The sequence below is a fragment of the Pelodiscus sinensis genome, chromosome 1 (assembly GCF_049634645.1).
Source record: "Pelodiscus sinensis isolate JC-2024 chromosome 1, ASM4963464v1, whole genome shotgun sequence".
Lineage (NCBI taxonomy): Eukaryota > Metazoa > Chordata > Testudines > Trionychidae > Pelodiscus > Pelodiscus sinensis.
Genome location: NC_134711.1, coordinates 158020202 through 158034010, shown reverse-complemented (window position 1 = coordinate 158034010; position 13809 = coordinate 158020202). Strand labels below are relative to the sequence as shown.

The following is a 13809-nucleotide window of genomic DNA, read 5'->3' as shown; positions in this document are numbered from 1 at the left end:
ACCTTCACATCTTCTGGCAAAAGCGTTCCACAGATTGACTTGGTTTCCACATCATTTCAAATCCAACACTGGGATTTGGATTCGCATCTTATGAACCAACTTCAGCACAGTATGTAACATAGGGGTGTTATAAAGAGGTGCTTCAGATTTGAATTACTGTCTCCTTCTTTCTGTTCTGTGGTGTCCAATAGCTCCTCTTTCAATTAATATCACTTAACAGATAACACTTGCCAAGTTTACCCACATAGAATTACTGGCTGTGTCTAGACTGGCAAGTTTTTCCAGAAAATCAGCAGCTTTTCCAGAAAAACTTGCCAGCTGTCTACACTGTCCGCTTGAATTTCCGGAAAAGCACTAACGATCTCATGTAAGATCATCAGTGATTTTCCAGAAATACTATGCTGCTCTCGTTCATGCAAAAGTGTTTTTCTGAAAGACTTTTGCGCAAAAGGGCCAGTGTAGACAGCACAGTACTGTTTTCTGCAAAAAAGCCCCTATTGTGAAAATGGCGATCGGGGCTTTTTTGCGGAAAAGCGCGTCTAGATTGGCCACGGATGCTTTTCCGCAAAAAGTGCTTTTGCGGAAAAGCATCCTGCCAATCTAGACGCGCTTTTCCGAAAATGCTTTTAACGGAAAACTTTTCCGTTAAAAGCATTTCAGGAAAATCATGCCAGTGTAGACGTAGCCACTCTGTAATGCATTGCTTTGCATGATTAAAAACAGAGTGAGTTAAAATACAAGCATGTCCTCCTCATTTGTAATACAAATGGATACTAATTTTTTACTCATCCTAAGTAATTTTAACGGGAGAAGCAGAACATCCTCACATTCTTCTAGGACAATATTTCTTGAGATGCAAAGCTAGGGTTTACATTGGTATTTTCAAATGATTTATGCCTCAGTGAAACACATAGAAAACAATGCTTTTGTTTTGGTACAGTAAACAGGAAAAAATCACTGCCTCTCACACACACATATAGGAAAGAGCATTAGATGATGATTTGTTTACAATACAGAGGAAAAAAATGATCATGGGGAAAAGTTACAGTAACTAATGGGCTTTGCCTTACTTTGTTGACAAGAACATCCTTTATAGTACTTAAGCGTTCTGGACCAGTGGAGGTCCAGTCCCCTTGAAACAAAAGTAGAAGTTTGGAGTTACTTGGCTTAGCTAATATAAACAACTTTCTCAACACCCTATATGCAGCTTGTGACTAAAACAGTCTTCCCATACACAGAGGGAATCAGATCTCCACACTAATGTAATTTGGCACAATACCAAGGGATCTGGCCAGTGGGTCTATTTTAAACATTGATTTTTTAATAGGTGTTCTTAATAACTGCTCTTTAACTCAAGCTGTGCACTGAAGTTGAGAATTTAGCCACAGGTAATGTATTACATTTAATCCCAATGTAATCAAGCCAGTTAGTTTCTTTTTTTTAAACCAAACAGATTTACTTTGCCTCAAAGTAATCACCTGGGTATTCCAATATGTAAAAAATACTTTCATTATGTTTATTATAAAAATATAAATGTTTCCACTACAAATAATTTTACATTAGTAAAGAGGCCATCTATAATTGCACAACATATAAACTAAATGAGTAAGTAATGTTTGAATTACAAGTTAAAATAAGTACATATTACCAATCAAATCACATCTATACATTGCTTATTGAATGCTAAGTACAGCACAAAACTAGATATGTTAAGAGAAATAAATTATATATGTAAACTATATTTAAAGATACAAAACCAATAATATGGTACATAATGTTGTGAATAGTTTGCATTTTGTGTGATGTAAATAACCAATGCAGATCCTGTACAGGAAGATGGCCACAATAATTCTAGTACCTCTACTCCACATTTAAGAATTGTACACTGTTATGTTTACATATGTACAAGGGGAGGGGAGTGTGGGATGTTTTCAATAAGAGGCCACTTAGAGTATTTGTACAATTCTGAAGGGGAGAGGAAGCTAAACTTGTTTAAAACCATGCTACTCATAACTGCAAGCAAAAAAACAAAAACAAAAATGAATTTCCCTCTTACCAAGAATCAATATCACTCACATACGCTGAGCATGTTCAGAACAGTGTCCGTAGAGCATGACTAAATACTGAGAGAGAATTAAGGATGGCGTGAGTTGTAAGATTTCAATTTGAAACATTTTTATTGTTTTGAAAAGTATTTAAAACTGCCCTCCCCCAAAGATTCCTGAATGAAGACTGAGAGGAACATCTATAGAAATACTTTGTGACAAGATTTCTTGTGCACTTGTGTCCACACTGGAGCTGGGTGACTTAAAAATTCAAAATTCACAACTTTTTAATCAAGTTAAGCCCAAATTTGAAGAGAACAATTCTGAACACATTAAGCAAGCTGAAACTGCCATTTGTACTTCCTTGGATTGGACAGGGTGACCACCCATTCCTAACTGGGCAGGAGGGTCTGAAAATGTACATTTCAAGTCCTGGTCCGAGGCTGAATGACACTGGGATAAATTGGCCCCTAATTCCCTGGAGTGCCTCTATGTGCCTGCCTGTGGCTAAGGAGCAGTACCAACCTTTTGCTGAGGCGGACTTTGCTCCCGCACATCACAAGGTTCCATCCTGTGCTCCTCGTTACCTTGAGGCTCCACCTCCTGGACAGGCCAAAAGCTCAAGCTGGGCAGCATAAAAAACATCCCAGAGAATTCAGGCTTCTGTGGGGAATCATGGAGGTCCGGACCCTTCATCTGCACCTTGCAGTGCACCCTGGAGGGCAGGGCCACAAGATGGGGGCTGTTCTTGTGCATCCCAGACGCCCACCCAAAAGAGGTGGCGTGTCTGAGGCTCCCCAGAGGTCTGAACTCCCTGGGTAGCCCTTTCAACTCCTTGATGCCAGCTTGCTACCTGGACAGGGGTGGAACCAAAGGGGAAAGAGAAGAAGAAGGTCTAAGGCCACAGAGGAGGCAGGGCTCCTGCATATATCCCATTTTTGTATTTGAAAAAGATGGGATCTGCCCTAATATTGGATCCTCCATCATAGTTCACTGCAGAAAACCATGAATATTTTGTGTGCTCTCACTGCTTTCTTTTTAATTTTTGTGTGTGCACTTTTCAATACTGTTGGTTCAAATTTATGTAAAACTATTTCATTGTGTTATAAAATCATACTAATAGCTATTATCAATTGAACATTTTCAAATCAGATTGTTCTAAGCATGTCCACCAACCAGCATGTCCCTATTTACCAGTGAGTGATAAATGTGTTCACAATGTTCATGTTTGGGATCCAGGAATAATAATTTAGAAGCAGATTCAGGCTGAAAAATTCTAGGAATTCAGCCTCATGCGTCAGTGTGTACTTCAGAAGAACAAGCAATCGATTTTGCATTCATGGCAGACAACAACTAGATACCTAGTAATCTATACTACATACAACTCTGGAGCTTTCAAATTCCATTTTGACTTTTGCTTGTTTTCGCAGGAACTCAGCGTTACTCGTTAGAATCCATTCTGCAGAACAGGTAGAAGTTTAAGGAGGGCAGGATTCCAGTCATAGATGTGCAGCACTAAGTCATATCCTAGTGTAATGACAGGGGCTGTATACATATACATGCCACAATAGCCTTGTGATCATGTGAATTTCTGACCTTCGGCTCCAGACTCAGACTCAAATCTTTACAAGTTAGCTCAAGCAATCCCACTAAATTAGGGTGCTACTCATGATGTGTGAAGATGGCCAAATCAAGTCTTTGTTAAGTAAAGAGAAGTAACATGCTTAAGCAGGCTGGATATTGATCCGTGGAACAATTCATATGTTGTCCACACACGCAGTTCCGCTAGTATATTTACTCCAGGTTAGAAGCATAACATATTATTGTAAACAGAAACATGACATATGTAGAATGTCAGTAACGCCAGATGGATTGTTCAGAGCAAGAGCTGGAAAAAAGCTTTTCTTTCTCAGATTTCAAACAGGGCAGTGTGAACATACAACAAAATCTAGAAAGTAACACATCATACAATTTCTCAGGTTAAACCTGAGAAACCATTGATCCTGATCAGTGAAGTCTGACTGCATTTGGCACATGGCAGTAATAAATCTAAGTTAAGATATTAAACATAAATATAAACAATAAGGAATAAAAGGAAATAAATATGCCTTTTGAAAAAAAATTAAGACTTTTTGTTTTTAAATGGAAACATTTACGGAAGCTAACGTAGTGGCAAAAATCATTTCTGAATTAACTCAAAGTCACTACAAATTTTATTTCTCTACGCCTTTCCACAGTCGAAACAAAGGATGACAGTAATATTATTGTAAATATGGCCAGATAAATTTGAGGTATAATCCCTCGATTTTGCTTGCCTTTAAAGAAATAAAATGCCTGTTACAGATCTCTTTTGTGTATAAAAATACTGCAAGTCTTTTTTTGTGGTTGTTGTTGCTGCTGTTGATCAAACACACAGCTTTTCTGTCCGTGGTGTTTCATGATATTCAGTCAGTAAATGTTCAAATGGCTCTAGAATTCACTTTCACTGTTATACTTGGAGGGTTTATACATATTTTTTTCTTTTCAAAATTATTGTCTGTATTATCAATTAGATACTAGAAGGGGAAAAGAAAGCACCCACCCTTTAGGATTAAAAATTTTTGTTCCTATTTTTAAGGCATTTGTACTCAATATTTGAGTTTCTTAGTGGGCTTGAAATTTCCACCAATGTTCCCAACGTTGTGAGAGCTCCTTTAATTCGTGCAGTTTCCGCAGTGGTCACTGTTTGCCCTTTGACGCAACTTGTCTCTCTTTGACCTGAGCAACATCATTTTGGTACCTTACACAGGAACAGGGCCATTCTTTGTATGAGTTTCTAGCGCTTTAATACTGCTAATAATCTTCTTCTGAGGCCCCACAACCGTAACACCAACCTTCTTCATATCACTGTAAGAAAGAGAATACATGGCTGATAAATGTGTTGTATCCTGCCTTTGTGTTTCATACTGCCTTCTTCCCTATTGCTAGATTGGAGGAGCATATGGGCACAGAAACTAGTGAGAATGTACAGGACTATATAGCACTTTAAAGACTAACAAGATGGTTTATTAGTTAGTCTTTAAAGTGCTACATAGTCCTGGTTTTTGTTTCAGCTTGACTAGACTAACACGGCTACATCTCTGTTACAGTGAGAATGTGTGTCTCAATAAGACAAACAAACAAACAGCACAAGAAAAGAAGACCTCACTTAGCATCTGCAAATGCCCACTCAAAAAACAAGACAATGAACTAGTGCTGATTGTAGAATCAAGTAGAATATTGAGACTCCTGAGGCACTTTCCCCTGCTTTCTCAACACTTCATGCTGTGATCACGGGAGAGCCTCTCTAATGCCTCAGTTCTCATTCAGCATGATTTTTCCCCCCACATCAATCCTGCTATCTTGTTCGCTGAGCTCTTTGAGCAACATGGCTTTCATAACTCTTGTAATGATGCTGAAATGTATAGCTACCAGTCATGTTCACAGGCCTTGCTGTGTTTTTGCTTTCTGTTTCTCCAGACAATCTAATCCTTTTGTTGGGCACAGTGGAAATGTGACTTCACACTTTTGCTGTAGAGCTAATTAACTATTAGTCTATGAGCTAATTAACTATTAGTCCACAGGAAATTGGTCATTACCAGCGAGCTTTTGCAGTGTTTTCAGAGGTCACTGCTATAGTAAGCCATTATCAGCTTCTTCTTACAGTTGCAATAACATGCTAATTATGTGTTTGAATTTTCATACTGTATCTATTGATTACTTGAAGCAAAATGCAGGACAATGTAGCACTTTAAAGACTAATAAGATGGTTTATTAGATGATGAGCTTTCGTGGGCCAGACCCACTTCCTCAGATTGATTACTTGTTCCCCATCATTTAACTGTCACTAATGTATACCAATAAGAATTCAATAGTCTCTGGCACAGTATCTTCATAACTAGACCTGACGTGTTCCCAGTAGCAGAGAGACTACCATGACACTCTATATGACAATAATAAAGATGGTATGGATTTAAACAAACTAATTCATTCCAGGTGGACACATGAACGAGCAACACCAATACTTCCTACTTCTTTCTTGATATGCCAGGAAAGAATTGCACCCATTTAACCAGTTCATTTCCTTCTCTAAGTAAATGAAACTTAAGGTAGAGTAGAAGACTTGTAACATTTGTAATATTTCAGAAATAATGGAGAACTCTGTTTTTGCAGTATACGTGTATGTGTCTTATTAGCATAAAAAAGAAACAGGCACACATATCAGACGATTTGAACAAGGGGACGATATGTTTGTAAGGGAAGATTGATTGCAACAAACAATTTGATATTTTTTGGTCCACATGCATTCTTAAGTACAAAAATAGAGGGTGCAAATTTAAGGTTCCCACCATGCTTTTGTGATGAACTGGATGAAAAATGTCCTAAAATGTCTCATGCTACCTCTCCTGTAAACATTCCCACCCTCTTCCTGAGAAAATGAAAACCCCCAAATGCTTTTTTGGGCTGCCCTCCTGCTTATAAAAGTTGTGATCATCTAATCATGGACAGAAAAAAAACATCTGGCCAGTCATCCAGCTAAAAGAGAGAAGATTTGTAGTAGACACTCCATGAGCACTGTCATTGTTGAGTTCATTGTGTGAATTGATTCTCAAACACTTCTTCCTACTGTTATTTTGCCTTCCATATATACCATATCACGTCCCTTCCATCATCTGTTCACATCCCTGACACTGAGCTCTCTGTGACAGTGGCTGTCTTTATGTTGTTTGTTTGTACAGTACTTAGTACAATGAGGTCCTGGTCCCTATGCAGCATCCCAAGACATTGCTATCATCAGTATAGCAGTGAGCAGTTCCTAGGCTGAAGTATATTTCTCCAAACATTCACCGCATAAAAGGAACAGCAACAAAAATAAAGTTCTGGGATGTGTTTCACAGGCAGATTAGGAACAGATACACTCAACAGAAAAAGGGCTTCCCTATGAAAAGCTTGTATGTAGCTCTGGTAATAGTTGATAGTTTTGTTTTTCACAGCAAAGCATTTGAAATTAAATTCTAAATCCCCATTAGGATTCTATCAATGGTTGAACTTTTCAAACCAAGGAGCTTGAAGTCAGATTCCTAAACAAAATGGCCAGATTTTCAGAGGTGCCAGGCAACCCTAGATCCCACTGCTGCTTGGCCAATGACTTCTCAGGCTCTGGCCCTGCAATTGGAATCACATGGGGAAGATCCGTTGCTGACTTCACTGGGCTGTGTGAGAGCACAGCAGTCTGTTTACACAGAGCTAGCTGCGGAGCCATTTGCTTCCTATCACAACTAAATTTTGAGATTCTATTTGAAAATGGCTTTTTAATACAAGAGAGTATTTTAAGCTACTCCTGTTAAAGCTTAGCCCAATAGTGTGACATATGCCTGCCTGAAATAAAAAAAAATAACCATGGGCAGCAATCATGCAGTATATTATCACTCCAATTTGTACTTACTCTATGGAAATCTTGGCTATAGTGTCACATGAACTGTATTCCACACCCGTGAAGATGTCCTTGCACTGTCCTGACCGAATTCCATTAAGCCAGTCACCTGTTGTGCGGAAGGCTGAGATGTCAACGTTGCTTTGGTCCAGGAGAAGATTTGCTGGCCTAGAGTAAAAGTGAATGTGACAAAGGTAAGACAGGAGGAGACAAACAGAGATACACCGTGTGTCTAAACTTAACACCCACACCAGCAGGAGTTTCCAACTGCCTTCCAGTTCACTTGTGGTATTTATCCACTACTGAGGCTGCATTTCTTCAGACTGGCAGCTTTGAGGAACATCGTGTAATTGTCTTACTTACGAGTCCAGCTCATCCCCATGTTTTAAGTAACTGGAGCATTCCCGGTACATGATGCATATTTTTTACATTATTCTTTTTTTAATCTTTAACAAAGATGAGTCTAATTTACATTACATTTATATGGCTTGACTAGTCTCAAACAACAGACTGGTCAGTCGAGTGATGAGTTTTCTCAATTACAAATCCAATTCACTGATAATATAATTCACTGATACTCAGAATTTGGAATATTAGAGCTGAAACCACAAATGAATAATCAGAGAGAGCCAGGGATTTAAAAACACAAAAAAGGTCCATAAGGGCTCCAAAAATCACACAGTGATTAGTAAGGGAATTAAGAGCCTTAGTGGAGCAGTTGTAACCTACGTGGGGAGTTTGTACTTTACAGTGCACAAGCACAGAGAGGTTCATTATTGAATACAGCTAGACAATTTCTCAAGTGGTTGTTAAAGCCCTACATTAAACACTTCAGGCATCCCAAAATTAGAGCATTCTGCAAGTTGCTGCAAAGTTATAACATATCTCTTCTTTAACTTTAAAATTAACTATTGCTCGCACAGGGTACGTCTAGACTACAAGCCTCTTTTGAACGATGCTTTTTCAAAAGAGATCTTTCAAAAAAGCCTCTTTCGAAAGAGATCATTTAGACTGCCACAAGACTTTCAAAAAAGCAATCCTCTTTTTCAAAAGAGAGCATCCAGATTGCCTGGGTGCTCTCTTTCGAAAAAGTCCTGTTTGCATTCAAGAACGCCTTTTTTCAAAAGCACTCTTTCAAAAAAAAAGGCATTCTTCCTTGTAAAATGAAGTTTGCCGCTGTCAAAAAACCTGCCACATTCTTTCAATTTAATTTCAAAAGAATGGGGCAGCAGTCTAGACGCAGGTGAAGTTTTTTTGAAAAAAGGCCACTTTTTTCGAAAAAACTCTGTAGTCTAGACATAGCCGCAGAGTACTGAATTGGCACATTTACTGAACATAATTCTCTGATTATCCACAAAATAAAGGATGACAAGGATACCAAATATGCAAATTTTCCTCTTTTCCTGCTCTCCCAAGGCACCTTAATTTCCTGTGAAAGGGATCGTGCTCTATTGGTTAGATGATACATCAAGTCTCCACACTCTTATTGCAGCCTTTACTGTGATGTACAAATAGTTATCTAGGAATTACATTATGCGCATTCATTCACTTATTCAAAATCTGTGAGCAAACAGAGGGTAATATCTTGGAGCTACAACTGTCTGGGGCCAGGTCTGAATGTGTGGTAAGTAAAAGGCATAAGAACGGCCATACTGAGTCAGACAAAAGGGCCATGTAGCCCAGTATCCTGTCTTCCAATAGTGCCCCAAAGGGAATGAACAGAGCAGGTAATCATCAACTGATCCATCCCGTCTTTGTATTCCAGTAACAATCCACCGAACCATTCACACCACAGGTTAGAGTAAGAGGGAAAAGAACCTTCCCTCTATTTTGAGTCTAATTTGACCACTGATTCAGAACAGCAATCTATTGTAATATTAAATGTGTGACACAGCCACTCAGGCAATCCTAGTTGTGTCTTCTTCAATCTCCACTTTATGTGGTGTTACGCAGTGCTCATTTGTGTACCAATTTGTCTATCATAACCCATTTACAGGCAGTATGACTTGAAATAGGAGGCTGTTATTGGGTTAATAGCAACTGGGAAGTAAACATCACATTGAAAATAAGCATAAAAAGTGGGACAAGGTAGAGGAGGTAATATTTTGTCTTGGGCCAATTCCTCTGTGGCCAGGAAGATCTGGATGACAGATAACCCTGCCTTTGATAGAATTATAGAGGGCTATACTTACTGCTTTCATAATGGTCTATCAATGCAGTCATATATGGGATGGATCTTTTATCACAGAATAATAGAATACTAGAGCTGGAAGGGACCTCAAGAGATCATCAAATCCAGTCCGCTGCCCTCATAGCAGGACCAAGCATGGTCTATATCATCCTGGACAGATGTCTGTCTAACCTTTTCTTAAATATCTCCAGTGATGGAGATTCCACAACCTCCCTAGTCAATTTATTCCACCATTTAACCACCCTGACAGTTAGGAAGTTTTCCTAATGTCCAACCTAAACCTCCCTTCCTGCTGTTTAAGCCCATTGCTTCTTGTCCAATTATCAGAGAGCAAAGAGAACAATTCCCCCCCACCCCCATGATACCCTTTTAGATACCTGAAAACTGCTGTCATGTCCCCTCTCAGTCTTCTCTTTTCCAAACGAAACAAGCCCAATTCCTTCAGCCTTGCTTCATAGCTCATGTTCTCTAGACCTTTAATCATTTTTGTTGTTCTTCTCTGAACCTTCTCCAATTTCTCCACATCTTTCTTGAAATGTGGTGTCCAGAACTGGACACAATACTCCAACTGAGGCCTAACCAGTGCAGAGTACAGTGGAAGAATGACTTCTCATTTCTTGCTCACAACATTCCTGCTAATGCATCCCAGAATCATGTTTGCTTTTTTTGCAACAGTGTCATACTGTTGATTCATATTTAGCTTGTGCTCCACTATGATACTTAGATCCTTTTCTGTAGTACTACTTCCTAGATAGTCACTTCCCCTTCTGTATGTGTGAAATGGATTGTTCCTTCCTAAGTGGCGAACTTTGCATTTGTCCTTATTATATTTCATCCTACTTACCCTTGAGCATTTCTCCAGTTTCTCCAGATCATTTTGAATTATGACCCTATCCTCCAAAGCAGTTGCAATCCCTCCCAGCTTGGTATCATCTGCAAACTTAATAAGCATACTGTCTGTGCCGTCATCTAAATAGTTGATGAAGATATTGAACAGAATGGGTCCCAAAACAGACCTCTTGTTATGCCCTTCCAGAATGATTGTGAACCATTAATAACTACTCTCTGAGAACAGTTATTCAGCCAGTTATGCACCCACCTTATAGTAGACCAATCTAAGTTGTATTTGCCTAGTTTATTGATAAGATCATGCGAGATTGCATCAAATGCCTTACTAAAGTCCAGGTATACCACATCCACTGCTTCTCCCTTATCCACAAGACTTGTTATCCTATCAAAGAAAGCTATCAGATTGGTTTGACATAATTTTTTCTTTACTAATCCATGCTGGCTGTTACCTATCACCTTATTTTCTTCCAGATGAATTCCTTAACTACTTGCTTCATTATCTTTCCTGGCACAGAAATTAAACTGACTGGTCTGTAGTTTCCTGGGTTGTTCTTATTTCCCTTTTATAGGCGGTCACTATGTTTGCCCCTTTTCCAGTCTTCTGGAATTGCTCCTGACTTCCGTGATTTTTCCTCTTCTTCTTCAATATTCCAGTATACTGTAATGTCTTATTTTACTGCACAGATGCCTGGTGTCCCCTTATTGACACTAGTTGTTGTTTGTTCTCATTGCATTGTTATGTTTTTTCTAAGCTGCATGCAAAGCCTCCAAATTGCCACGTGATCAGTAATCTTTCTGGTGAACATGACATTTTAATGCCAATATTAATTATTTCCCAATTGTAGCACTAATTAACAATATAGCAGGTTTCTCCACCTGTGACAGTATTTGAGATTATAAGCCACTATGGTAGATGCTTTTTTGCAGCAACACCTTTAAGAGAAACCACCATTTATGAACAACATTTCCCCTGAGACCATTTCTCCTGAGACCCAGTGAGTTGCTGACACTCCTCATAACAGCAACAGCCACTTAGGAGCAACATAGCAATCCAGCACTGCTATGTTGTTACTAATGTGTCTCTACTGTATTCTCTTCAGTATTGACCTCCCCTACAGCTACTATGAGCCTGTATGGGTGAACAGTGAATCATATTGTCTTATTTTTTTACTCAACTCACAAGTAACCTGAACTCAATTGTACTGCCCACCTGAGAAGGGCACAGGTATACCATGAGCTTCACCAAAATACTCCCAGTCAGTGAGAGTCCTTTCCTACACCTCTTATTACCAATCCATACCTTCGCTACCGTTGTAGACTCAGGACCAAAAAATTAAACCATTTAATGCTTACTCAGCACAAAGCAAGACTGTGAAAATGAATTGCCTCTTGCTACACAGCAACTGAACCACTTAGCAAAACAGGAAAGGCCCCGGGACTCCTTGTCTGTGTTGGTTTCACACACACATTGTACTGTGCTCCATTGAGTTGTGGACAGTATCTTGAAACAGGTCCTTTAATAACAAAGAGAGGCTGCCTGACATTATGCTGGTTTCATGTTTGGCAGGAGACAGCCAACCTCAGCACTGAAGCTCTGTGTGAGGGCTACATGGTGGGCCTGCCGGTAGAAGAGCCACATCCTCCATGTACTGCAGAGAGTTTACTGCACCAGCACCAAGGACAGTAGAAAGGAATGCTCAGATGACAGGCTGCAATGTCTGCATGTGCACAGGTAGCCCTCCCACATCAGGCCAGTTGGCTAACGATCTATTGGCACTTCTCTGTCATTTCAGGCCCTATCCCTCGGCTTTTCAGCTGGACTAAATCTAATTATTCCAGCTTTAGGCAGTCTTCACCAGGAATCAGAAGTGAAGGAGACTGATTGGAGAACATGCTCCAATTACTATGATTTGAAGTTAAATGATTATGCCGTATTACTGCTGGGTACGTGATTCATTAATGTTGGTAATGGGAGGACTGATTTGGGTTCAAAAGAAAAACCACTAAAGACTTTTCTGTCCAAATTTGAACAGAATCTGGGGTTTGGAAAAAACTTTTAAGGTAGAATTTATGAAGTGGCCCCCAACAGAGTTAAATGCTCAACTTCCAGTGAATTTCAATGGGAGCTGGGCACATAATTCTTGTAGGCTGGTTTGAAAATCCCAATATGAATCATTTTCATGTTCTTTTACCCTTTTAAGTTTCATCAGGAGCAGAAGTACTAAAAGAGCATGTTCGTGTGGTATGTCTGACCCTGCTGAGGGGTAGGAAATACCAGAATTCTTACGCATATGATTCTGACCTCAATTTTTAAACTAAAGAAGTTTGGCTAAGTTCAAATAAGCCACTTTGACTTTTGGCTACATATCCAAAGCCAACCTTCCATCCTTGAGGTTTTGCCTATCATTAGTTTGATAAATGGATTCCTCTTATAACTTACAAAATGCTTTCAGAATGCAGGCTTTGGAAGTTGTGGCTGGCTACTTGACTGCTGTAGGATAAATACAAATATCACTACCCATAAAATTACTCAGACGGTGCACAGTCATGTACTATAGGAGACCCAAGTTTGGTACAAATCGTGAAACTCCCTTTCTGAATTACTGGACACTACTGTGAAGCCAGTAAGAAGCTTCAGAATATGCTGCTTTAGAAACTGGAAAGGTATTGATACTCAGGGTCTTTCAGTAATTCTCGACCAGGTTCAAGAGCAGTCATTCAGCTGAGAAGAAACCTGAAAGCCTAAGCAGTCAAACAATTTCTTGTTGTCTGGAGTAAGAAGCTTTGGAGTCATCTGGGGCTGATCCTTTCTTGCTATCAATCGTGGCAGCTCAGTTGATTTCAATGGCACAACGATTTCAATGTTTTACAACAGCTGAGGACTAGTTTTAGATGGGAAAAGTTTCCTGTCTACCATCATACACCACTCCACGAAGAGAATAAAAGTGATAGAAGACACTTGAAAATGGTACAGTATAATAGGCCTGGTGGATGGGGAAAAGAGCAACCAGCGGAACATGGCAAGGGAGTTAAAGAAACCCCTTTAAAGCTAAGCACCCTCATTATCAGGCAAAAAGTAGCCATTATGCACCTATAGAGATGAAATTTAGAACAGCGAACACTAAAATGTCCACGTTTGGCAAGCAGGCCCTGGGTGTACCCAGTAGCTATATGGTCAAACCTAGCTATTATTTTTGTTAGACTCTAAGGTGCTACAGGACTACTCACTGTTTTTAAAGGTACAGTCTAACACGGCTACCCCTCTGAGACTA

The 13809-nt window shown here is 39.5% G+C and overlaps 1 protein-coding gene across 7 annotated transcripts in view; it reads right to left on the bottom strand.

Moving 5' to 3' along the window:
• Positions 1-1491: 1491 nt before the first annotated feature.
• Positions 1492-13809, bottom strand: part of EPHA3 (EPH receptor A3) — a 324232-nt gene continuing 311914 nt past the window's right edge. For all 7 annotated transcript variants that reach the window (XM_075908782.1, XM_075908777.1, XM_075908769.1 and 4 more), the window contains 2 exons: positions 7510-7665; positions 1492-4931 (listed from right to left, as the gene is read on the bottom strand). In XM_075908782.1, coding sequence (XP_075764897.1) covers positions 4826-4931; positions 7510-7665 — 262 coding nt within the window. In that variant the 3' untranslated portion in view covers positions 1492-4825. The remainder of the gene's footprint in view (positions 4932-7509; positions 7666-13809) is intronic.